The sequence below is a fragment of the Tasmannia lanceolata genome, unplaced genomic scaffold (assembly GCF_043159265.1).
Source record: "Tasmannia lanceolata isolate RefF3 unplaced genomic scaffold, GAP_Taslan_0.1 ptg000020l, whole genome shotgun sequence".
In the NCBI taxonomy this organism is placed as follows: Eukaryota; Viridiplantae; Streptophyta; class Magnoliopsida; order Canellales; family Winteraceae; genus Tasmannia; species Tasmannia lanceolata.
Window position 1 is genome coordinate 16,742,646 of NW_027518697.1, and position 26,081 is coordinate 16,768,726.

General features: G+C 39.6%; 1 protein-coding gene across 2 annotated transcripts in view; it reads left to right on the forward strand.

The window, feature by feature from the left end:
* UBC23 (ubiquitin-conjugating enzyme 23) overlaps positions 1 to 26,081 on the forward strand; it is a 35,477-nt gene that overhangs the window by 7,200 nt on the left and 2,196 nt on the right. Inside the window, exons 2-7 of one of the 2 annotated variants that reach the window (XM_077363437.1) lie at positions 9,487 to 11,613; positions 23,378 to 23,521; positions 23,856 to 24,335; positions 24,869 to 24,941; positions 25,055 to 25,194; positions 25,533 to 25,844. In XM_077363437.1, the coding sequence (XP_077219552.1) occupies positions 9,487 to 11,613; positions 23,378 to 23,521; positions 23,856 to 24,335; positions 24,869 to 24,941; positions 25,055 to 25,194; positions 25,533 to 25,844 (3,276 nt within the window). Of the gene's footprint in view, positions 1 to 9,486; positions 11,614 to 23,377; positions 23,522 to 23,855; positions 24,336 to 24,868; positions 24,942 to 25,054; positions 25,206 to 25,532; positions 25,845 to 26,081 lie in introns of those variants that run through there. The other variant, XM_077363439.1, reaches the window with a different exon arrangement.

Genomic DNA, 26,081 nt, shown 5'->3' on the forward strand with positions numbered 1-26,081 from the left:
CTGCCATAAATATGTCTCTAACGCTTCTACCTAATCAAGACATTCCCGTTCATTAACTCCATAAATTCTTGGTGAGTCTCTAATCCTTATAGTGTGTTGATTACGATTTATGAGTTGAGATTTTTCCGTCATATTTATGCTATCCCAAGTAGCCATTCGAACCTAGGCTTGCATATACCAAATTGACATGAATCCATGACAACCAAGAAAAAGAGAAAAATAATCTATAATTAAGATAAAATCAAGAAAGAGATAAAGATCGAGAAACTAGTCAAGATCAAGAAAACATGAAGATCTAGAAAGAGATCAAGATCAAGAAAGAGGAGAAATAGGGGTAGAAACCAAAGCGGTTTATTAACCCAACATGGGGTGAAAATGATATAAGAAGGGAGAGGAATAGGGAAGGAACAATACACATAAGTAGAGATATGGAATAGAAAATGGGAGAAAGATATGGAGGATGGGAGAAGAGAAAGATGAACTAGAACAAAGAGAGAGAAGAGAGATAGAAGGTAAAGTAAGAGAGAGATGAATTTAGGGATAAAAAACTGACATAATATGAAACAGCTTTTTTTTTTTGTAATGGTGAAAAAATTCATTAAAAGAAAACGACCGAGATGGTCAAATACACAAGAGAGGGAGAATACGCACAAGATAGCAAGAAGAACAAACTCCTGCTAAAGAAAAAACAATAAAACAGATCAAGGCGGAAAGAAATCATATTGCTCCAAAACCTCCAACTAAGCCCCTCTTCTAGCTAAGTTCTCTGCCACCTCATTAGTCGATCTTCTCAGATGATGGAGAAAAATAGATGAGTCGCCCACTAAGTTGTGAATTTCCTCAAAAAACTGAGCAAAGTGCTAAGGATATACTTGAGAGCCACGCAACCAACGTATCAAAAGAGGTAGGGGCAGATTGAAAATAACTTAAGAAGTTTCAATCATCCCTGAAGATACGAAGGAAGCCAAATCTGGAATCTCTTCTTTGTGATGACAATGCCAAAATATCAAGTTGGTTAGCTCTTTTGCATGAATCTGCTCTTATTGAATCCCTTGCTATTGAATCAGATGTAAGTCTTTTGAAATGCCTTAGTAACCTGGACGCAATGTTGATTCAGACGGATCTCACTCTTACGGAATTATTGATAAAAAGGGGAATATTTATTATTGAACTGTCTTGTCTGTTTATAAAACGGGATGGACAAGGGTAGAAACAGTGAGGAAAGACTTGAGGGCTAGGAACATAACATAGAACATGACCTTGGATAGGAGAGAATGGAAGAAAATGATCCATGTAACGAACCCAGCTAGTGTCAGATTAGACTTTAGTCAATTTGAGTTGGGTAGATCCTTTCACCTTCTTCATGAAAATTTTCTAATGGATTCATTAGCCAACCCCAACTAGTTTGGGACAAAGGCTTAGTTGAGTTGAGTTGAGTTTATTTAGTTTCTAGGATTTTATTTTCACGTTCTTAGTTTTTAGGGCTTTTATTTATTTCCAGGGAAGTTTACTTCCATTGCCTATATATAGGCCTTATGGAGTAGAGATTTTAAGTTTTGGATGATTAATTGAATTGATTGATTTCTCCCCTCCACAAACTTCTGTTTTCCTCTAATTTCCTCTCCCCAAGACTTCTTCCCAAGTTTGCCAGAGCAGGAATCGAAAGCGGGAACCGAAGGCTTCCTAAATGATCGGAAGCGGGAATCATGAAGTCTCCGGGAGTTGCTGGGGAGTTGGGAATTGCGAAGGAATCTCCGAGGAATTGCGTTTCACATAACATTAAACCGCGGTTCCCAAAAGTGGGAATCACGTTTCTACGAATCATAAAATGCGGTTCCGAACTCCGATTCCCAATTTTCGGGGATTCAAAACAATTCCCGTTTCTGAATCGCGTACTGCGGAATCGGGATTCCCCAGTCCAAGGTGTGATTCCTGCTTCCTTGTTTCTTCCTCCTCCTATTTCTCTTGTATTCTTTCCCTCTTCTTCTACTTCTTCTCCTTCCATTCTTCTCTTTCTCTTCTCTTCGTATCTTTTTCTCCTCTTTCTTCTATTTCTCTTCCCAGTCCTACATTAAAGAGGCAGAGTGTCCCTTAAACACCCTGTTATTCCTCTCTTTCCATAGCACCCAAATCACAACAATCCTCTCTTTCCATAGCACCCAAATCACAGCAAGGAGGGATAAATTCCACAGAATCTTCCCCTTCTTTTTCCACGGGACTACTGACCAACTAATGCAGATAATAGGCCAATAAGTGGCATATTTGCCCATTAGGATTTCTAGGCATTTATTTTCTATGTTATTTAGTTTTTAGGCTTTTATTTTCCATGCTATTTAGAATTAGGAAGTTTAGTCCTTTAGGAATTCTTATTTTGGTAGGTTTTTATGTTTTAGGTTGTTAATTGCCTATTTATAGGCCTCTTTACAGCTTTATTAAAAACTTTTGATAATTATTGAATAAAGATTGATTGGCTTCTCCCCTCTATAGGTCTATTCTCCTTCTTCTCCTTTCGTCTATTCTTCTACTTCTCTTCTCTTATTCTTCTCTCTCTTCTCATCTTCTTCTTCTACTTCTCCCTAATTTCGTCTCTTATTCTCTACTTTCTTCTTCTCTTTTATCCCCTTTCTTGTATTTCTCTTCCCTATCCTACATCAAATTTGGTATCAGAACGAAAGATCCGAGATCTCCGCCGAAAATCATTGAATACAATCTGAGTTAAGGCCTTTCTCCATTGCTGAGTCAACTCGCTAGTTGAATCGGTCATCTTCAACCTCCAAACCAGTCCCCTCTTACTGTCCATCTCTCCCTTTTTGCAGCCCCTTAAATCAGTCCCGAAACCTACCCTAACCAATCCCACTTTAAACCCTATCCACCATTGAAACCCTAAGTCCCTAACTGAGCCATTAATTTTCCTCCAACTTCACCAAACCCTTGTTATAGCCCGGAGAAGATCCGTACCCACCTTTCCATTTTTCCGGCAGGCCTCCCTCACCATCTTCTCCTTGCGTTATCTCCTTCTCAACTGTTACGTGAGGTTCCAGGAGACTCACGCCTTTCCAATTATATTTGGGTTATCAAATAAAGAAGGTAAAGGAGAAGGCAGTCATGTGTCCACTTTAATAAAAGAAGGAAGTTTACTTTATTTGGCTGGCACGTATACATCTGCCCAAGATATCTGCCAAAGGAAAAGGAAGCATCTTCTTTGTATAGCCTGATAATAAGTGGCAAGTTGCCTTCTCACAGAAGCAACTTCTATTGCTGTACGTGTCATTGAAAAGGTAAGTCCCTTATTTGATAGCAATAGATATTTGTTAACCTACAGTGATAGGTTACCGAGGCTTGTAGTAGGTTACCAATTGAAACTTAATGGTCTGATGACCTAGTAACCTGAGTTACAGGTCAAGTACATCAAGTTAAGTACATATTTTCCAACCCCTACTCTTTCCTTGGGCACCCCACTCCTCTTGCTGTTTCTTTTAAGTGTCTCACGTGACATCTCAGTCACGTAAGTCTGAGGCATAAAAATAAAATAAAAGAGAGAGAGAGAGGGACATATCACCCCTTACACTATTTTACCCCCAGTTTTTACCTCTAGGCACCCCAAACCAAAAAAAAAAAATTCAGAAAAAAGAACAAAAGGGAAAAACAGAGAAAAAGAAAATATTTTATTCTCTCTCCTCTTCCCAACTAGTTTCTCTCTCTTCATTCGGGCTACTTCCGCTCAAAATTGGGTTTCACCACAAACACAAAAGTTGTTTGTGACAACTTTTCACATATATCAAGTCTACTTTCAGCAGTCAACAACGAGTGCAAGCACCACAACGACCAACTTTGACCATCCGTCCATTTTGGTCCGACCATTGATCCGATCAATCCAGGAGTCCGATTTGAGATCCGAGACAGACATTGTGTTCCTTTTGACATGAAAGACAAATCAGGCGGTTGATTTCAATTTTCGACACCCATCCTTATGGCTCCACCATTTGTTTCATATTTCTATGGTTATGATGAACACCACTGTCCCTATAGAGATGTCGATGATGCGTTTCAAGAATGGATCGAGGCACTTGATGCATATCATCAGTACTATGGTTATAATCATGAAATAACCATTCGTTGTGTCAAGGATTCAGTTTGCAGAGACGCCAAGTCAAAATGACAATTCTTCGTGCTAGAGCGCAGTGACTTAGGCAAGCCACGATTCCGTCTGTGGGAAGAAGTTCATTATGAATTTATGAACATTTATGGATATCATTATCAACAGAGATTGAAACGTGAGCGAGCAGTGTATAATCAAAGATTGATGCGTGAAGAAGCCGCTCGAAAAGAAGCTGCTCGACTTGCATAAGAAGCTGAATTTCAGGCCATATTGGAAAGTACAGTGTGTTACTTGGATGGGAGGAAATTGGTATGCGAACTTGAAGCCGCAGCCCGCCACGAAGAACATGAAGCCTTCGCTCACTTTGAACGAAAACATCGCAGCCCGTCGTGCACGAGAGGCCGAAATTGAAGTAGCGAAGGAATTTGCTAACATTGTTGACAAGCCAGCCACAGATGATGCTATTGGCCCGACAGATGACATTGTGGATGAGACCATTATAGTTGTTGAGCCCTTGCTTATGTCAGATACTGAGTCCATGATGGCAGATATCGAGTCAGAGATATCCGATATAGAGCCAGAGTGTCCAGAATCGCTGAGGCCGACGTCGACGAGCATGACGATTCTGAGGTTTCCCTAGCACCGACTGTCGAGCATCTAGAGAGAGATCTTGACACTTCCACAATAGAGACAAATATTGTGTTAGAGGCTTAGAGCCACGTGAGGCTGTTCCTTTGACAGAGTCGACCGAGCACAATCATGTGTTGGAGGTGAGTGACTTGACTGATGAGCCATTACTTGAGACGGATGTTCGAGAGCATATTGTTGAGGATTGTCCTATCTTTGAGCTGGTTGAGCAGATTATTGAGATTTGTGTTGAGACAGAGGAGCTTGTTATGCAGATTGATCAGGAGGATTGTCCGCCTGATATCACTATGCCACATACGATTCTAGCAGATGACTTTGTTGTTTATTCCATTACGCCAGATGTGATACCTGTGGATGATGACTCTATTGAGGCTAGTCATGGATTGGTACTGCCCATAGCTGTTGTGCCGATCCCACCGATCCAGGAGGAGTACGTCGCCATTTTCCCAGCTTCATTACTTGTCAGGAGAGGTTCGTGCGTTTATGATTCTACATGGGCGATTCCTTCTCTCTCACTCCGTCAGCATTTCAGACGATTCTCACGATTGTTACGAGCACCACACATCAGGAGTGTCGCCGACAGATTATGACTCATACTACTTGCGTGGGTTGTCTACATATTTGATCCTGGCGGACTAGAACTCGAGGTCAAGTTCTTTTCAAGCGGGGGAGAATGATGCAGATAATAGGCCAATAAGTGGCATATTTGCCCATTTGGATTTCTAGGCATTTATTTTCCATGTTATTTAGTTTTTAGGCTTTTATTTTTCATGTTATTTAATTAGGAAGTTTAGTCTTTTAGGAATTCTTATTTTGGTAGGTTTCTATCTCTTAGGTAGTTAATTGCCTATTTATAGGCCTCTTTATAGCTTTATTAAAAACTTTTGATGATTATTGAATAAAGATTGATTGGCTTCTCCCCTCTACAGGTTTCTTCTCCTTTCGTCTATTCTTCTACTTCTCTTCTCCTATTCTTCCCTCTCTTCTCCTCTTCTCCTATTCTTCTTCTACTTCTCTAATTTCGTCTCTTCTTCTCTACTTATTCTTCTTCTATCATCTCTTTTATCCCCTTTCTTCTATTTCTCTTCCCTATCCTACATCACCAACTTTCTAAGAAGTCAACAAGAGATGCCGGGAATACCCAAGTAATCTCAAATCTGCGCAGAATACAACTCCATACCTCTTTGGCCACCTTGCGATGAATAAATATATAATCCACTGATTCCCCCGACTCTATATGAAGGGCGCAATGATCAATAATAAGCATTTCTTGCTCTCGTAGGAAATTCGCCTTTTGAATTTTTCCAAGGCAAGCAGTCCAACTAAAATGCACACCCTTGGAGGGGCATGGATCAACCAAACTTTGGCTACTTAGAAGGCCCAGGATCAGATACAAGGTGGAGGTAGAATGATTTGTCTAGCATTTTTTTTCCAGGATTGTTGAAATGTGGTGAAAAGAGAATTAATAGCTCTCTTCAAGGCCTTTCATGAATCTCTGGAGCTAAATAGGAGGACAGGTGATGTGATCCTAGGCTCTATTGGGAATTTTACCGAACACTTGAAGGGCGCTAGATGAACTTACCTAAGGCATTTAATTAACGGAGATTCAAACTGGATTTTTATCGAATACTTGGGGGCTTAAAATGAATGAACTCTATAAGGGACCTAAGTACTGTGCTTTGATACCAAAATGATGTGAATCCTTGACAGCCAAGAGAAAGAGAAAGAAAGGAAATAGAGAATCAAGATCACGAAAAATGATCAAGATCAAGAAAAGAGATCAAGATCAAGACGAGAGATCAATATCAAGAAGAGTGATTGAGATAAAAAAAAGAGAGAATGATAGAGATAGAAAGGAGAGTGATTTATAAACCCAACCAGGAAGGGTGAGAAAAGTAATAGGAGAAAAGAGAAGGAGAAGAAAAAGAAAAAGAAAAAGAGAAAGCTGAGTTTAGGGATACAAAAATGACCTAATATGAAGCATCACACTTTAAAGGGCATTGCATCCACAAGAGAGGGAGAGAAAGAGAGAGAAACTTCAAATCTTTTTTTCTTCCGTAGCATTCCAGAAAAGTGCCATGAGGCTGCATATAAAAGAAAATAAAGAGAACTAGAAAGTCCTAAAACCCTAAACAAAAAGCTAATAGTTTGGACTAAAATACCCTCTAATTCTGATAACTTAAAATTTTCGTAATACATATGTGGGCTCTATTCAAAACAGTCATAACTCAAAAAACATATGGGCCTGTTTGGATATGTGGATTTTAGAATCCAGGTTTTCATTTGAAAGCAGTGTAAAATTCTGGATTTTACAATCCATTATCCTGGATTTTAAGTAAGAAAACCAGGTTGTAGAAATCTCTCCCCCATCCTAAGATTTCTAAAACCTGGAAACACGGGACGATCTCCTACTCTCTCGCTCGACGGAAAGAAGGGTGAGAAATCAGATTACGATGGACGGTCTCCTCCTTCTCTCGTCTCCCCTCTAGGATTTTGAGGAAATCCAAGATTGAAGATTCTAAAATCCGCGTATCCAAACAGCCCCTAAGTGATTTTGATGGGAAAAAGGCTGTGATACCCCTCCTATAACTTAAAGGATTTAAAAACACCTAAAACACACATAAAAATTAGAATATGGGCCCAAGAATGGTCCCCATGAATGGGAGTGACTTTCATAGCCTTGATACCTAAAATTGAAGGGGTCTAACGGATAACGAACTTTGGACCAACCAACTTGGTGGGCTGCGTTTATAAAGTGATGGCTAAAGTTCCGACGGGTGGGATAAAGGTGTTACCATCTGTTACATCACATAACTGATCAACATTTTTTAGAGAGCAACAAATCCTTGATGGAGTATCGATCGCAAATGAGGTGGTAGATTATTTCTCCAAGACCCAGCAGAAAGACAATTTACAGATTGGATATGGAAAAAGCCTACAAACGGGCGGGTTGGAGGTGTTCGACTTCGGATTACCTTTTGGGGCGAATGAGCTTTGATTGCAGGTGGCGAGGATGGATCTCTAGATTTATATCGTCAGCGTGGTTTTCTATTCTGATAAATGGATTCCCTAAAGTTGTTTTCAGATCATCCGTAGATTAGTTTGAGGTCTCCTTCGTTTTGAGGGATGGAAGCGACAAAAGGGTCTGGTTTTGAAACTCTATTGGGGTGTTTAATGTGAAATTCTTTTACTATCATCTCCTTGCATCGTCTAATTGAGTGAGTAGAGTGTGGAGAAATCCAACTCTGCCTAGAGTGTGTGCCTTTGGTTGAATATCTGCTTTGGATAAGATCATGACGGCTGATTAGTTAAGCAATTAAAATATGCTGATTATGGATCACTACGCCTTATGTTTAGAGGCGGGGGAAACTGTAGACAACTCTTCATTCACTACAAAATAACCAGAGAGGTTTGGAATCATGTTCTTCACCGGTTCGGCATGGCATGGGTTTTCCCAGCCCGGCTCATCGATCTTCTTCAGAGTTGGATAGTCATCTCTTGGCCAAAAAGGAGGAATTCTATAGAGATTGGTTTTTCTAGCTACAATGTGCAATTTGGAAAGAAAGAAACAACCTGATCTTCAAAAGTGTCTCCAAAGGGCCTCACTCCATGTATACGAGGTGATATATTTGACTTGCATATGGGCACAAGGTCTATTGTGGTTTAGGGATGTTTCTAGCTTTGCCTTGATCCAATTTTGGAGGGAGGTGTGTATGAGTATAGAGAGGATCGATGTTCCTGCTCTTAAGTGGGACTCCGCCGGACTTGGGCATGGTGAAACTCAACTTTGACTGATCGAGTTTATGTAACCGCCCGGGCCCATCTGGAGGTATCCTTGGGGACAACCATGGTTAAACAAAGTGGCTTTCTTTGGCCCAATCAGAATTAGGGATTCCGATGAGGCCGAGGTGATGGCTATTTTACATGGTATTAGGCTCACAGAAAATGGAGAATTAGTACGTTTGATTGTGGAAGGAGATTTCCAGTATGATTAGAGGGATGGGCCATAGGAATCCGCAATCTTGGAGGTTTACAAATGCCATAGAAGAAATCCGGATCGGTTGAAAGGCCACGAGATTACTATCCAGCGTGTCAGGAGATCGGCCAATAGCGATGCTGGTGGATTGGCTGGAGCAGGGGTTGAGAGAGCCCACTTGGCTGTTTGATTTCCTTCCTCCTGGACTTCTCTCGTGCCTTAATTTTTCCATGTACATGTTTTTTAGTTCAGTTTTCTCCTGTATTGACCACCTTGGTCCCAGGCGCTTTTCCCCTTCTTAATAAAATTCTTCACCATTAAAAAATATCATTTCAAAAGGAGTCAATCAATTAAAAAAAAAGGAGTCACTTACTCATGCCACTTTGGCCTCTTTTATATCATTGAGTGTATATACCTACTGGCTACTGCTTCTATCACATTCTGCTCTGATAAAATTCTTCATGAGTGAACTGGCGAATTCATGTCCTGTAGAAGTTAAGCCTTTGTTGCAGTGGCAATTATCTTAAGTTTATAACCATGAGGTCAGGGTTTCAAACTTCGTTCTTACCTATTGTAAAACCAACACTCATCTTTGCTTCTATAGTTGGAATCTTAACCTTCTGCCTTAAGGTTGATATTTTGAGTACTATATTAATTCAAGGACATCATCTAAAACACGAGCTGGTTTATTTGTTGATTATCTGATTTTTGCATGCATATTGAACTTCTTTGATAATCTTTTTTTTTTGTTTTGTATTTTCAGATGAAGAATGAGTATAGTGTTGCTAATGGCAACATTTCCGAGCCTAATAAACCTGTGAAAGTGAACATGGTGAATTCAATTGAATGTGCTACAAATGGCGATGCTTTCTTGCCCATGGAAAGATCTGAAAGTGAGGAACCAATCAAGCCACGGGAGTTTACAGTAGATCTGCCTAATGAGATATATGTTTACAGACAAGATGTCGTGAGATGCCAAAAGTATGATGGCCTGGTTGGGGTCGTTACGGAGGTTGCCGGTGACTCAGATTCTGATAGCAGCATTAGTGATGACGACGACGATGAGGATGATGATAATGATAATGATGCCAATAATGGCGGTGGTGTCGATACTGAAAATGGTAGTGGTAATAATGATAATGAAGGTGGTTCTGACAAGAATGACCCTCTTTTAGATGGCCAAGTACGAGTAATTTGGCTTGAACATTCTGAGACAACAAATAATATTAGTGAAATCACAGTTGTAGATAGGGGATTCTTGCATGGGGATATGGTTGCGACGGTTTCAGATCCAACAGGACAACTGGGTGTTGTGGTGGATGTCCGCATGTCAGTTGATTTACGTGCCTCTGATGGAGCAGTTATAAAAGATGTTTCCTCCAGACATTTAAAACGTATAAGGGATTTCACTGTAGGTGATTACGTAGTCTCTGGTCCTTGGCTGGGTAGAGTTGATGATGTTTTGGATAATGTGACAGTCTTATTTGATGACGGATCGATATGTAAAGTCATGAAGGTTGACCCTTCACGGCTCAAGCCAGTTTCCAAAAATATCCTTGAAGATGCACATTTCCCATATCACCCGGGTCAGCGCGTTAGGGCTAACTCTTCATCAGTTTTCAAGAATGCCAGGTGGTTTTCTGGTGTGTGGAAAGCCAGCCGTTTGGAAGGTACTGTAATGAAGGTTCAAGCTGGATCCGTGTTCGTGTTTTGGATAGCTTCGGCTAACCCTGGTTACGGCTCTGAGTCCACAGGTGTCCCCTACGAAGAGCAGACACCTAAAAATTTGACTCTGTTATCTTGCTTTGTGCACGCAAATTGGCAACTGGGTGACTGGTGTCTGCTTCCATCACCTGAACCATCATTTTCAGCTCCTATGATTGAAGGTTTATCCAGTGGAAAACCTAAGGATCCTATTAAGGGTTGTGAATCTCATGTGCAGACGTCCAATGTATGCTTTGAAAATGGAGACAAAGATACTGATATGAGCTGCTGCTCAGAAGGCTCGGGAACATCCTTACATGATCCCAACTTATCTTTTAAAGATCACCTTACAATAAACTGTGGTTCTATTGATCTTGATAGAATTTCTAACTTTGATGAAAATGGTGGAAATGTAGAAACTAATGCATCACCCAAATCTGGTTCTTGCAGTAGTTCATTGTCGGTCTCAAAAGAGCCCGTGCAAGAAAGTTGGCCTATTCACCGTACAAAAATCCGTAAAGTTGTGCTTAGAAGAGACAGGAAGGCTCGGAGAAGAGGTGAAACTTTTGAAAAAGCTCTTCTCATTGTAAATACCACGACAAAAGTTAATGTGGTTTGGCAAGATGGGACGAGAGAATTTGGACGTGATGCGAAAACTTTAATCCCAGTTAATAGCCCCGGAGACCATGAGTTCTGCCCTGAACAGTACGTGGTGGAGAAAGCCTCGAATGAAGTCGAAGATGTTTCTGAAGTGAGTCGTGTGGGGGTTGTGAAAAATGTGAATGCAAAGGAGCGGACCGCAGGTGTGAGGTGGTTGAAGCCCGTTGCTAGGCCAGAGGACCCACGAGAGTTTGATAATGAGGAAGTGATGAGTGTATATGAACTTGATGACCATCCAGATTATGACTATTGTATTGGAGATGTTGTCGTTAGGCTTTCGCCAGTATCAATGGCTCCCAGTGCCCCGAGTTTCAGGAATTCTGTTCAAGAACAGGAGCAGCAGCTGGGCCCATCACAGGCTAATGGTGATAAGAGCGGCAGAAAGCATGTAGGGCGTAAAAAGGTTGGGCATACATCCAAGGACCAAAATGATGTTAACCTATCAGGCCTCTCTTGGGTTGGAAATATAACTGGTCTTAAAGATGGCGATATTGAAGTTACATGGGCTGATGGGATGGTTTCAAAGGTATATACTGTTTGACGGAATCTGCCACAAATATCGTTCTCTGAAATTTCTCGGCAAGGGAAAATCTCGGGATATATTAATTTTTTTAAAATTTTTTCCGGGTTTATATCAGGAAAAAAATGATAAAATAAAATAATTTACAAATATATATATATATATATATATATATATATATATATATATATAGAGAGAGAGAGAGAGAGAGAGAGAGAGAGAGGAAAGTGAAGCTACACCGCCGGTGTAGCTAACTTAGCTACACCGCCGGCTTAAAATACAATGGGCCCACATTGTTTTGGTGATCCAAACCATTCATTTGATTGGCCCTCACATAGATAGGGTGTCCACCAAAAATCAGCTCCATAGGATCATCCCAACCCTACGATTTGTGGAGGCAAAAATGAACGTGTAAAAACCTTCACAAATTTGTCCATTTTTGCCTCCACAGTTTGAAGGGTTGGGATGATCCTATGGAGCTGATTTTTGGTGGACACCCTATCTATGTGAGGGCCAATCAAATGAATGGTTTGGATCACCAAAACAATGTGGGCCCATTGTATTTTAAGCCGGCGGTGTAGCTTCACTTTCCTCATATATATATATATATATATATATATATATATATATATATATATATATATATGAGAAAAGTGTAGCTACACATACGTGTAGCTAACTTAGCTACACCGACGGCTTAAAATACAGTGGGCCCCTCATTGTTTGGGTGATGCCAACCATTCATTTGATGGGCCCTCACATAGATAGGGTGTGCCCAAAAAATCAGCTCCATAGGATCATCCCAACCCTACGATTTGTGGAGGCAAAAATGGACGTGTTAAAACCTTCACGAGTCTGTCCATTTTTGCCTCCACAGTTTGAAGGGTTGAGATCATCCAATGGAGCTGATTTTTTGGGCACACCCTATCAATGTGAAGTCCTATCAAATGAATGGTTTGGATCACCCAAATAATGTGGGCCCACTGTATTTTAAGCCGTCGGTGTAGCTAAGTTAGCTACACGTATGTGTAGCTTCACTTAACTCTCTCTCTCTCTCTCTCTCTCTCTCTATATATATATATATATATATATATATATTTTTTTTTTTTTTTTAATAAAAAACCTATCATAAAAATATAGGGATACTATTGTGATATTATCGCGATATTTTATGATAAAAAATGAAAATATTTCTATATTTTTTAAATCTCGGGATTATTTTGGGATTTTGTCATTTTATCAAATGCCGTGAAAAAAACACGATATTTTGAAAAATGAACTTTTGGTTTTAAAATCAATGGCAATTCCATTTATGTCACAAATATCTCCGATATTTTCAAAATATCAAAAACCCTAAACCCTAACGAGCCCGGTATTGTTATTTATTGTCACTACCTCCCCGTATCAAGATTGTGTAATTTGCGCACTTGTGCTTTCCTTGGATATGGTTGCCGTTTCTCAGGCTCTCTGATGCATGACAATACTTAATTTAGGGAAAATCCTACATTCCTAATGGGATTAAGACTTTAGGACAGTTTAGTGCTTGTGATGAAAACTAAAAGAACACTTAACGACTAACCTAGGGCTGAATTAACGCCTAATTAATCTATGGACAGCGGCAGTAATAAGGCCTAAACATCATAAATAATTGTAAAGATCATAATTAGGCATGAATTAAACCTTATACAAATCAATCAAAGCGATAAAGATTCATAAGATGAATTGATAATAGAAAGATTAGTCCGAAATTAGGCCTACACATGCAACAAATTAAAAGAACTAAAAGATAATGTAAGACCTATCAATTAGATGTAACAAAAGCATGAGAAATTAATAATAATCAATGAAGAAAAACAAAAAAAATGTCCAGAGGAATTGGGTCAAAATAGTCCAGATTTAGGCTATAGGAGTATTTTGGCAATTTTTACAAAACTGGAAATTGAAGGAAACTGTTGTCCAGATCTTAGGTAAGGGTTTAGGTAGGTAAAAGAAAGGTAATTCTAGGGTTTAGGTTCTGATTTGATGGTAGGTTTAGGCCATGGATCTTTAAAAAAGGTTTCTAGGCTTGAAAAAAGGAAATAACTTGCAATAGGGTTCAAAAAGGTTTGAAAGTTGAGATTCTTGTGAGTTCTATGTGAGGTTTAATCACTAAAACAATCACTCAAAATCTCAAAACAATGTCTCGAAGAACGAGGAGATCTAAGGATTTTCGATTTTTCTAGTTTTAGGGTTTAAGAACAAAGAAAATAGAAAATCTGATTTACTAACCTTGTTTGTGCTGATTTAATTGAAGAAATAAAAGAGAATAGATGACAGGAGATTAGAGAAAATGGTTCCAAACCACAAGAAGAAGAGAGAAGAAGGCTTCAAGTAAAACGCCAATTCTATTCAATATTCAAAAAGTCCCTTATATTGCTTTCATAAAATGTATTTATAAGGACTAATATAAACCATTCATCTAATCCAAAATAAACTAAATAAAGTTAAAAACTTACCTAAAATAGTAATCCCGTAACAAACCTATACCACTTCTTAAAAACACTCATAACTTGCTCAAATCACATCAAAAGCATGTGATCTTGGGCTCATTAGATAGGTTATTGAAAAACCTTTCTAATAATACAAAAAACATGCCAAACGGATGAGATTTGATGCGTAAAAAGTAGGCTATAATTAAAATGACGAAAATAGAAAATAAATAATAAAAAAGACACCCATGTCTGTGGCCCATGCTAGAGTCTCACCATTAGTCTCGTCCACGTCTGCGATTGTAAACCTTGAATCCACACCCATTGTTGATGTCCCCCATCATTTCTCCCCAGCTTGGAAAAATTCACCTTCGGTGAATTAAACCTCTCGTACTGCTCTAACAAATCTGGATCAAGTTCCTTTATCTCGTCAACTATAATCCAAGAATCGTCGCTATCTGGTCGTCCTCGCCATCTGACTAAGAACTTTCTAATTCCTCTAGTGTGATTAGAGACAATCTTCTTATCCAAGATGCCTTCTACTACTATTTAAAAAAAAAACCATTTCAAAAAGATGTCTTCTACTACTTTTCTTTTCTTTTCTCAAATCTGGGTAATGGTGGGGTAGAAGAAGGTAGTACTGGGATGGGTGGAGATTGGGCATATTTGGGTTTATCAAATGCAGAAAATGGTTCATGATATGGTGAAAGGTCTTCAACACTGAAAGTATTACTAATTCCCATGTCAGGTGGTAAATATAAAACATAGGCATTAGCACTAATCTTGTTAATTAATTTAAAAGGTCCTGTGCCATGAGCATGTAGTTTGCTAACTACACGTTTACCATAACGTTCAGGCATAATTCTTACCATTACCATATCACCTTCGTTGAATTCTTGCAGCCTTCGTTGTACATCTGCATAAGATTTATATGATTCATTGTTAATTATTATCTTTCTTCTTATTTCTACATGTAACTCTCGAATATGCTGCGCAAAGAACTTGACAGACTCAGAAACTCTAGAACTGGCACTAGCTACAGCAAGAATAAGATCTACTTCAACCCCTTTAAATGATACAACAAACCCAAGAAATATAACATTGCTGAAGAACGTGTATTTCTTCAGGTTTGCGTACAGTTTCTCTCTCTCTTGAGTGTCTCAAATACTTGTCGAAGATGTGACAAGTGGGCAATTTTGGTTTTACTATAAATTAATATATCATCGAAGTAAACAACCAAAAACTTGCCAATGAATTGTCTAAGCACTTGTGTCATTACTCTCATGAATGTGCTTGGTGCTCTATATCCCCCATTATTATTTTTTGAATGGGTAAAGAAATTTGTTAAGCCAAAAGGTATAACTAACCATTCATATAAACCATCCTTTGTCTTAAAGGCGGTCTTCCACTTATCACCAACTTGAACTCTAATTTGGTGATACTTGCTTTTTAGATCTATCTTTGAAAAGATAGCATAGCCAGCCACATTGTCAAGCCTATCATCAAGCATGGGAATTGAAAATCGATACTTGACAGTGATCTTGTTTATGGCTCGACTATCAACGCACATGTGCCAACTTCCATCATTCTGTAGCGTAAGCAATGCGGGTATCGCACATGGATTGAGGCTTTCTCGAATCAAGCCTTTGCTCAAAAGTTCATCTACTTGCCTCTTTACCTCAGCATGTTCATTGGGGTTCATGCAATAGTGGAGCAAGTTCGGTGGGATCCAGGAACTAGATCAATGGCATCCTGAATGTATCGCATAAGAGGTAGTTTATCTGGTAGTTCCTCATATTCTCTCGTTAACGGTTTCACCTCAGGAGAAATTTCAATAATGGCCTCATTCTGAGGACAAAATCCTCTTTTGCCACTAGAGCGTAAATCTTTCCAGACTCTTTACCCTCGCTTTCAAAACCCTTTTGATTAAGAATACCTAAGGGTTTCTTGGACTTGCTAGTGGAAGCAACGTCCTTCTTTTCAGCCACTTTGAATGGTTGTGGTGGGCATGGCTGCAAAGTTTCTTGCCTATGTGCTCAAATGAATGTGTTGGATTTCCCGTAATGCACAACATCTCTGTCATACAACCACGGTCATCCTAGTAAAATGTGAGCAATATCCATCTCAACTACATCACACCAGATTGTGTTGGTGTATGATAAGAATTGAAGAGGCGCACGACATCTCTGAGTAACCGAAATGGTTGACTTATCAACCCAAGCAGCCTTGTATGTCATAAGAATCTCACTAGATGCTCACATGCCAGAAGCGCCGGTGGGGAAAGAACGGCATATGGTGAAAGGGTTGGATGGAAGCCTTGAAAGTCGGTCTAGAAGACCAAGATCTCCACCTTTCATAACTGTTGCCCATCAAACAGGATTGGTCGGAACCAGACACATAAAGCGTAGCAGATGAAACCGATTCCCCGACTAGGCACTCAACCAATGCAGGAATGCCTGACTAATAGGGCCCCAAGAACTTGAATGGATTGATAGACTGGACCCTTGCCTTCCGCCCATCTATTGATATTCGACTAACTCAACTGGGAGAAACTGCATTCATACAACTTCTACTATCAATGATAACTCTACAGCTCTTGCCTTGGTGTTCAGTGAAAGTGTAAAAGATGCTTCTTCTTCTCCAGTCCTCATCTGCCTTTGGTTGTGTGATCATACATCTCATCAAACCACCCTTGTTCAAATTTTCTTCTACTTCTAATTCTTCTTCCTCCTTCCTCGGTAATATAGCCATCGGCCACATAATTTTCCTCATCATTCCCGGCCTCATTGGCTTGATCATCATAGTCCCTCTCCTTCATCTTGTCGGGGCTCAACAAATGCAACACGATTCGGATAATCACGTGCATAATGTCCATAACCCTTACATTTAAAGCACTGCCCTTTCTTAGGACCTTCTCCCAAAACTCCTTTACCCTTAAAGTCCTTTGGAGGTTGGTAGTTGTTATTGGAGTTATGATAATTAGGATTTGATTGTTGAGGTTTCTTGTAAAAAACTTCCCCCCAGCTTGGTTGCTAAACTTCTTGGGGAAGAATATCCTTTGGTGCTTCTCGATTTCGCAAGCCTCTTGAAAGGTTTGATCAACATCACCCAAAAGATGTGCTCTCATTTCCTTCCCGATTTCTGGTTTAAGTCCATCCAGGAATCTGGTGAGAGTTTGCTCAGGTTCTTCTCGGACCCCGCTACGAATTTTGGCCTCATCGAATTGATTCATGTATTTGCCAACAGATAAGTTGTTTTGTTTAAGCCTATGCATATGACTTATCAAATGTTGTTTATTGGTGATTGGCAAATACTTTTCTTTGAGCTTGGCTTTCATCTCATCCCATGTTCGGATGCTATCCTCACCTCTCCTAGTAAGTTGATGTTCAAAATCAATCCAATAGGTTTGGGCTAGACCTATCAACTTTAGTTTAGCAAACCTTACTCTTCGGGATTAGGACATGTTATACCAATCAAAATATTGTTCCATGGCTACTAGCCAATCGGAAAATACTTGAGGGTTGTATTTTCCGTCAAAGTCTGAAACATCAATGTTAACCTTCTTAGTAATATCTTCAGCATTATCGGGTCCTTCTATCTCATGATCATACTCTTGATTATCATCATAATCATTGCCATGCTGCTGGTGATAGGGAGCTCTGTATCCCTGATGACCCCCTCGGTATCTTCCTCGGCCACCTCGAGCATTCCAGTTCCCAATTCTATAATGACCAAATTGCCAGTCATTCTCGAAGATGTCCCCTGTACTATTCCGATCCTGGCCAACTTGATTTTGATTGAATGCAATTTCAGGATTAGGTGGTGGATTCTGGAATCCTTGATTCCCTTCCTTAGGCTTATTATTCTAGACAGTTGGTTGTTCAGGATAAATTTGCCTAAGGCTTTCTAACGCAGCAAGCCTTACTTGCACGGCTTGGATTTGACTGTTAATGGCTTGTAATTCCTGACCATGACCTTCGCGGTCCATTTTACTCAGATGTATCTCTTCACGGTTGTCTCTAACAAGTTGGGCCAACTCCTCAATCGACATATGATTACCGGATGTCATTGTGTGGTAATCTTTACCACTCCTTGTGGGCATGCAAAGGGAAGCTAAACACAAATTTGGGCTCTTTTTTTTTACTCTAACACCCTAAAAAGGTTTCCTAAAAAAAAAATAACTCTGTGCTCTGATACCAAGTTGATGCAAGACAATACCTAATTTAGGGAAAATCCTACAATCCTAATGGGATTAAGAATTTAGGACAGTTTAGGGCTTAGCGGAAAACTAAAAGAACACTTAACAACTAACCTAGGGCTGAATTAATGCTTAATTAATCTGTGGACAACAGCAATAATGAGGCCTAAATAGCATAAATAATTGTAAAGATCATAATTATGCATGAACTAAACCTTATATAAATCAATCAAAGCAATAAAGATTTGTAAGATGAATTGATAATAGAAGGATTAGTTCCAAACTAGGCCTACGCATGCAACCAATTAAACGAACTAAAAGACAATGTAAAACCTATCAATTAGATGCAACAAAAGAATGAGAAATTAATAATAATCAATGAAGAAAAACAAAAAAAATGTCCAGCAGCCCCGGATGTACCTTTTTGGGGGACCGGTTCACCAAAGTCACGATCAAAGGTGAGGTTAGCAGGATTTTCACATCCAGTAGGAATTGGGTCAAAATAGTCCAGATTTAGGCTGTAGGGGTATTTTGGTAATTTCTGCAAGTCTAGAAATTGAAGGAGACTGATGTCCAAATCTTAGGTAAGGGTATAGGTAGGTAAAAGAAAGGTAATTCTATGGTCTAGGTTCTGATTTGATGATAGGTTTAGGCTATGGATCTTTAAAAAGAGTTTCCGAACTTGAAAGGGAAAGAACTTGCATTAGGGTTCAAAAATGTTTGAAAGTTGAGATTCTTGTGAGTTTTAGGTGAGGTTTAATCACTAAAATAATCCCTCAAAAATCTCAAAACAAGATCTTGAAGAACAAGGGAGATCTATGGATTTTGGGTTTTTATAGTTTTAGGGTTTAAGAACAAAGAAAATAAAAAATCTGATTTGCTAACCTTGTTTATGCTGATTTGATTGAAGAAATAGAAGAGAATAGATGAGAGGAGATGAGAGAAGATGGTTCCAAACCACAAGAAGAAAAGAGAAGAAGAAAGCTCAAATTTCTAGCTTCAAGCAAACCATCAATTCTATTCAATATTCAAAAAGTCTTTTATATTGCTTTCATAAGATATATTTATAAGAAAAGAAACCCTAGAAGATACCTTAAAACCTAAGCAATTAATCTAAACCATTCATCTAATCCAAAGTAAACTAAATAAAGTTAAAAACTTACCTAAAATAGTAATCCCGTAACAGACCTATACCACTCTCTCTAAAAATACTCATAACTTGCTCAAATCACATCCAAATCATGTGATCTTGGGCTCATTAGACAGGTAATTGAAAAAACCTTTCTAATAATACAAAAAACACGCCAAATAGAAGAGATCTGATGCATAAAAAGTAGGCTACAATTAAAATGACGAAAATAGAAAATAAATAATAAAAAAAGACACCCATGTCTGAGGCCCATGTTAGAGCCTCCATCGTTAGTCTTGTCCACGTATGCGCTTGTAAACCTTGAATCCACGCCCATTGTTGATGTCTCCATCACTCTTTCTCCGGAATCAAATCCTTATTCTCCGACAAGGTTTTAAATTTCGGTTTCAGGATGCGTTTCGGTCCTCACCAAAACTGAAATTTCGGACGAAATCAGATGACGTAATATTTTATAACGTATCAAATTTCCCCGAAATTTCTGTAATTTCGGCTTAAATTTTGGGATAATATTAAATATTAAACAAAATCTAGATTTTTTTCGTGATATTCCTTAAAATTCGACTGAAATTTTGGGCAAAACGAAATTTTGATCGAAATTTTGAAATTTTTTAACATTTCGACTTTACGCCATTTCGGTTTCGCTCTCGACCGAAACCAGAAATTTCAGATTTCGGTCGAAATTTAAAACCTTGAATCTCCGTCACCCGTCACCACCATAGTAGCCACTATCTTGCCATCGAAAGTTGATAGGGCAGAAATTTGAATGATGCGCGGCCAGCACGAGGGCCTTGCGATCTGTCGAGTTATCATGATTCTTCTGAGCAACGGGCAAAAGCCCGCGTTGTAAATGCATCCCTTTCATAAGTCGGGGTTTTGTTGCACCTATTAGCTCTAGAATTACTACGGTTATCCGAGTAGTAGAAACCAGCAAAAAAACTATAAGTGATTGTTGAAGGAATAGTAGAGAAGAGAAAAGACAAGGCATGTCTGATGAAATCGGAAATATGGAACAAAAGAGAGGTTAAAGGCCTGGCTAGCTAGACTTTGGGGTGTTATGCACTCCAGTAGGGTGAAAATTATGAGTATGAGGGAGTTCTGTTCATATTACACTTAGAGAAAGAAGCCAATGAAGTGCACGCACTTAAAAGGTCAATGAGAAACAAATCAGAGTCTTGAATCCATTGGAAATCAGCGCTATTGACCCGAGAAAAATCTATTCGGGTTTACGATGCAGAAAATACTCACCAAACCACCTAAAAAAAACTAAGATTTATTTTAGGACGGACAAAAGGGAAGAAGAAAAAAGAGGCACCAAGTGGAGCCCAACTGCTAATGCAAATGAAGAACGGTGTTTTTTTACCCTATTTGTGGTATTTTGACCATTTTCCTTGACCCGAAGGTATTCTGGTATTTTTTGCCTTCTTTTTGGTATTTTGACCATTTTCCTTCACTCGAGGGTATTCTAGTCCTTTTTACCCGATTTAGGGTATTTTGACAAAAAAAAAATTTATCCGAGGGTATTCTTGTCCTTTTTATGTGATTCGTGGCATTTTGACCATTTTCCTCCACATGAGGATATTCTTAGCGTTTTTACCCGATTTGTGGTATTCTGACCATTTTCGTTGACCAGAGGGTATTGGCCTTTCTTACCCGATATGTGGTATTTTGACCATTTTCCTTAACCCGAGTATATTCTGGTTTGAAAAATGAACTTTTGGTTTTTAAATCAATAGCACTTCCATTTATGTCACAAATATCTTCAGTATTTTCAAAATATCGAAAATATCATGTTTTTATTGTGTCATTTTGATAAAATGACAAAATCCCAAAATAATCCGGATATTTTAACAATATAAAGATATTTTCATTTTTTATTATAAAATATCACGATAATATTACAATATTTTTTTTGAAAATTGACAAATATATTCATACTAGCAAAATTTACAATGGGGACCAGTAGTCCCACTAGATTTACGTATGAATTGCCCAAGAGCATTCTCCTTGGCCCAAAAGAAAAGCCCATTACCCCTCATCCTGCCCCTTACCTTACCTAATAGCCTCAATTGTAACGAATCCAACAAAAAATGCCATATTGTGGGGCCCACCAAGTCAAGATCGTGACCTGCCACGTCACACAGACTTCTCCAACACATACCGAATTCGATTTTCAAAAATCGCGCTCGAAGGCCAAGAGCTATTGTGCGCCCCTAACTGTGCACGATAGCCGACCACCCAACAACGCCGTCGGATCTCTGGGGGCCTCCACCTCATACCACCACTAAAATCTGGTGGGTCATCCTCCAATCCTCTACGTCTCCTCCACAAAAGTCAACTCCACCAGGAGAGTCTCAGCCACCACACCCGTCATCAAGCTATAGCTGGCCTTCCACAGCTCCAGGTCCAACACCCCACGGCCTTTCACGGCCTCCGGCAACCTCCACGGTTTTCCTCGGCTCCAGATCCAGCTTCACGGCCTCCATGGCTTCATATCCGACCTCCACGGCTCCCAATACAGCCTCCACGGCCCCAGATCCTGCCTCCACAGCCCTAGATCTAGCCACCACGGAAGAGCCATGTTCCAGATCTGGCCTCCACGGTTCTCGAGTCAGCCTCCACTAGCCATCACACCCGTCCTCAGGCCACCCACGATCTTGATTCCGAAGACCACAGCCTCCTATGGTCAAACCCAGCAACCCCATTGCTAAATCCGTCGATCCACAGCCTCCTAGATCCCCCATGGCCTCCGAATATGATAATACATGGCCTCTACGGCCTCACATCGCCTATAGCTGGCCTTCCACGACTCCAGGTCCAGCACCCATAGCCTTTCACGGCCTCCGGCAACCTCCACGATTTTCCCTGGCTCCAGATTCAGCTTCACGGCCTCCATGGCTTCAGATCCGGCCTCCACGGCCTCAGATCCGGCCTCCACAGCCCTAGATCTAGCCACCACTGAAGAGCCATGCTCCAGATCTGGTTGCCACGGTTTCCGATTCGGCCTCCGCTACTCATCTTTTGCCAACAATGGGAGAGACAAGAAAAAGAGTGTGAGACTAAAAAAGCAGCAGTGGCGAGAAAAAGAGGGTGAGACTAAAAAAGCAGTAGTGGGGAGAGACGAGAGGGCGAGATTCCAAAGAGAGAGAGAGAGAGAGAGAAATGAGACGGAGAAACCGCCTCCCTCCCTAGGCGGAAGCGCTAGGGAGGGAGCTTTTTTGGTCGCCATTTTTTTCACAGAGGGAGACGAGCTATTTTCACTAATAAATCCTATAATATCACAATATCATCCCTATATTTTTACGATATTTGTATTTTATATTTGAGGAAATGGTTTGTGAGCAGCTGCTCAGATAATAAGCTTATCTGAGCATAGCTCACAAACGATAGGGGGACCACATTTTTTGGGGGATCAAAGCATTCATTTGGAAGGCCCTTCCATGAATAGGGTGTGTACAAAAAATCAGATCTATAGGATCATCCTAACCCTGCCATTTGTGGAGGGAAAGATGGGCAGAAACATGGACATTTTTTCCCTCCGCAAATGGCAAATGGCAGGGTTAGGATGATCCTATAGGGCTGATTTTTGGGACACACCCTATCCATGGAAGGGCCTTCCAAATGAATGCTTTGGATCCCCCAAAAAATGTGCCCCCCCCCCATAGTTTGTGAGCTATGCTCCGATAAGCTTATCTGAGCAGCTGCTCTCAAACCATTTCCTCTTTATATTTTTTAAAATTTATATATATTTTTAAATAATTTTATTTTTATCAGTTTTTTCCTAAAAAAAACCTGAAAAAATAAAAAAAATAATATATCCCGAGATTTTCCTTTGCGGAGAAATTTCCGAGAATGATATTTGTGACATAGCGTGGCAGCTACTTAGATAGCCTTTGAATTTCTATTTGATGGAGCTCTTGCATTTCTCATTAGTTCATCCTTTGTTTTTGCTTTCAGGTTGGTCCTCAAGCAGTTTATGTGGTGGGCCGTGATGACGATGACGAATCACTTGAAGGTGGGAATGAAGTTAGTGACGATGATGCAGCTAGTTGGGAAACAGTTGATGAAAATGAAATGGATGCCCTTGAGAACGCGGAAGAGGTTGATTTCTAATTGAAATAATTTTTTGGCTTCACATCTTAACTAAGAGGAATGGTAAACTGAAGGGCGCCCTTGCAAAAGGCCATCTACAAGGGCTCCCCCACTGGTCAATCTCAACAAAGAGCATTTATTGTTCATTTAAGTTCGAATTTTCCATGCCATTCTTATTCTTTTCTGTGCTGTTATAAATGCACTTTATCGAGATGGACCAATGAGGGTGCCCTTGTAGATGGCTTTTGCAAGGGCAGCCCTTCAGTTTATTATTCCTCCTTAACTAATTCATTCATTTACCTAAGTGGTTGCACAAGTAATTCATTAAGTGCGTGATATTCAGGATGGTGACTTGCACAATGCCTCTGGCAACAATTCTGAAATGGCAAACAGCACCTCAGTTGATCCAGAAGAGGAAAATTCTGTTCGAAGTGGACTCCTTTCATTTCCTCAAGCCGCCCTTGAGCTCTTTACCAGAGTGGCCTCAAGCTTTTTCCCTCGGGGAAGACAACAGATAGAACCACTGGGTTCAGATTCCGAGGTTGCTCAAGAACCTGGATTGGAGACACTTGAGACTTCCACAGGAGTAGCGGCCGATAATGAATTTATGTCTCAAGAATCTACAACTGTGGAGGATGCATGTGGCCTTGTACTATCCAGTGCTGCTGAAGTGAGCAGCTTAGAAATAATAGAAACCCTAATGCCTGAAGAATCAGATGCCTGTAGCATGAGGACATGTTATGAGGGTGATTCTTGTAGCTTTAAACGCTTTGATATTGCTAAGGATCCCGGGGACCATTATTATCTTGGTGGCAATGGACAGGTACCATTAGCTATCATGGCCATTCTATTTTATCATTGCAAACTGATCAATTTGTACGACTGGACCTTTGAATGTGCACAGGCATACACTTATCTGTTCTTGATTTGTAGTTGCATGCTATGTCACAAATATCTCCAATATTTTCAAAATATCTCAAAATATCGCATTTTTGTCCGGATATTTTGATGAAACGACAAAACCCCGAAATAATCCTGAGATTTAAAAATGTAGTGATATTTTCATTTGTATCATAAAATATCACGATATTATCCCCATTTTTTACAATATTTTATTTTATTTTTTTTCTTAAAATTTATATATTTGTATATTTTTAAAATAATTTTATTTTTATCGTTTTTTCCCGATATAAACAAAAAAAAAAATTTAATGTATCCCGAGATTTCCCCTTGCCGAGAAACTCCTGGATATAGGTTGCATATAAGTATATCCTTATGGACATGCTGGATATATGTCGTGGACCTGCCAAAATCCCTACACGCACATGAACATGCATTAACCACCCTAATTTGCAGGTTATCGTAGGTGGAAAGAATTGGGTCAAGAAGGTTCAGCAAGAATGGAACATACTTGAGAAGAACTTACCAGGTCAGCACGTAATGTGCCTGTTTCTAATTTAAGAGTTTGAAATGCGAGCTGAAAGTTATTGAATTATGCAACGTTCACATTATTAAGTTTATAATTTGAAATTTCATTTACAGATGGGATTTATGTGAGAGTTTACGAGGATCGAATGGATCTCTTAAGGTGTGTGATAGTTGGAGCATATGGAACACCTTACCAAGATGGCCTTTTCTTCTTTGATTTTCACCTTCCACCTGAGTACCCTCAAGTTCCACCGGTAAGCAAAAGGTGGTATTGCTTTCTTGGCAGATCCTCAATTTTTTAATCAAAACCATATTTTCACTGCTCATAACAATTTGTTGGTTGGATTCTAAAGCTAGGAACTTGTTTGACCGATTGAAACACCAACTTTTTCAGGTTCAAGGTTTTAAATGTCAGTTTCGGTGTCGGTTTCAGCCACAACCGAAATCGAAATTTTGATGGAAATCTTAAATTTTCGGTGTCGTTACTGGCTGAAATCCGAAATTTTAGTATTTCGGCTGAATTTAAAACCATGTTCAGGTTCAAGGAAAAAGTTAAGCTTGTTGTATCCTGACAGTTTCTCTAAAATTGCAGTCAGCATACTATCATTCTGGCGGCTTGCGCTTAAACCCCAATTTATATGAGGATGGGAAGGTGTGCCTTAGCCTTTTAAATACATGGACTGGAAAAGGAAATGAAGTGTGGGACCCATCAACTTCTAGCATCCTTCAAGTCCTAGTTTCACTCCAGGGCTTGGTGCTCAACTCCAAGCCATATTTCAATGAAGCCGGGTATGATAAGCAGGTTGGGACAGCCGAAGGAGAAAAAAATTCTTTATCTTACAATGAGAATACGTTCCTGCTAAATTGCAAGTCAATGTTGTATCTTCTGCGAAGGCCTCCGAAGGTAGAAGCATAGTAAAAAAAACATTGGTTTTTTTTTTCTCTATTTGTTTTTGTTGTTGCTGCTTTCTCCTGTTTTTTCTTGTCCCAAAGTTTTCTGCTAGTACAAATGTTATTGCTGCTAATATTATTCTTGTTGCTATGAACATAATTCGCTGTATATGTGTATTCGCTAAACAGAATAAACCTAGTGATTCCTTCTGTCGTTCTGTAAATGTTCAAAATACCATGATGTTTTTGA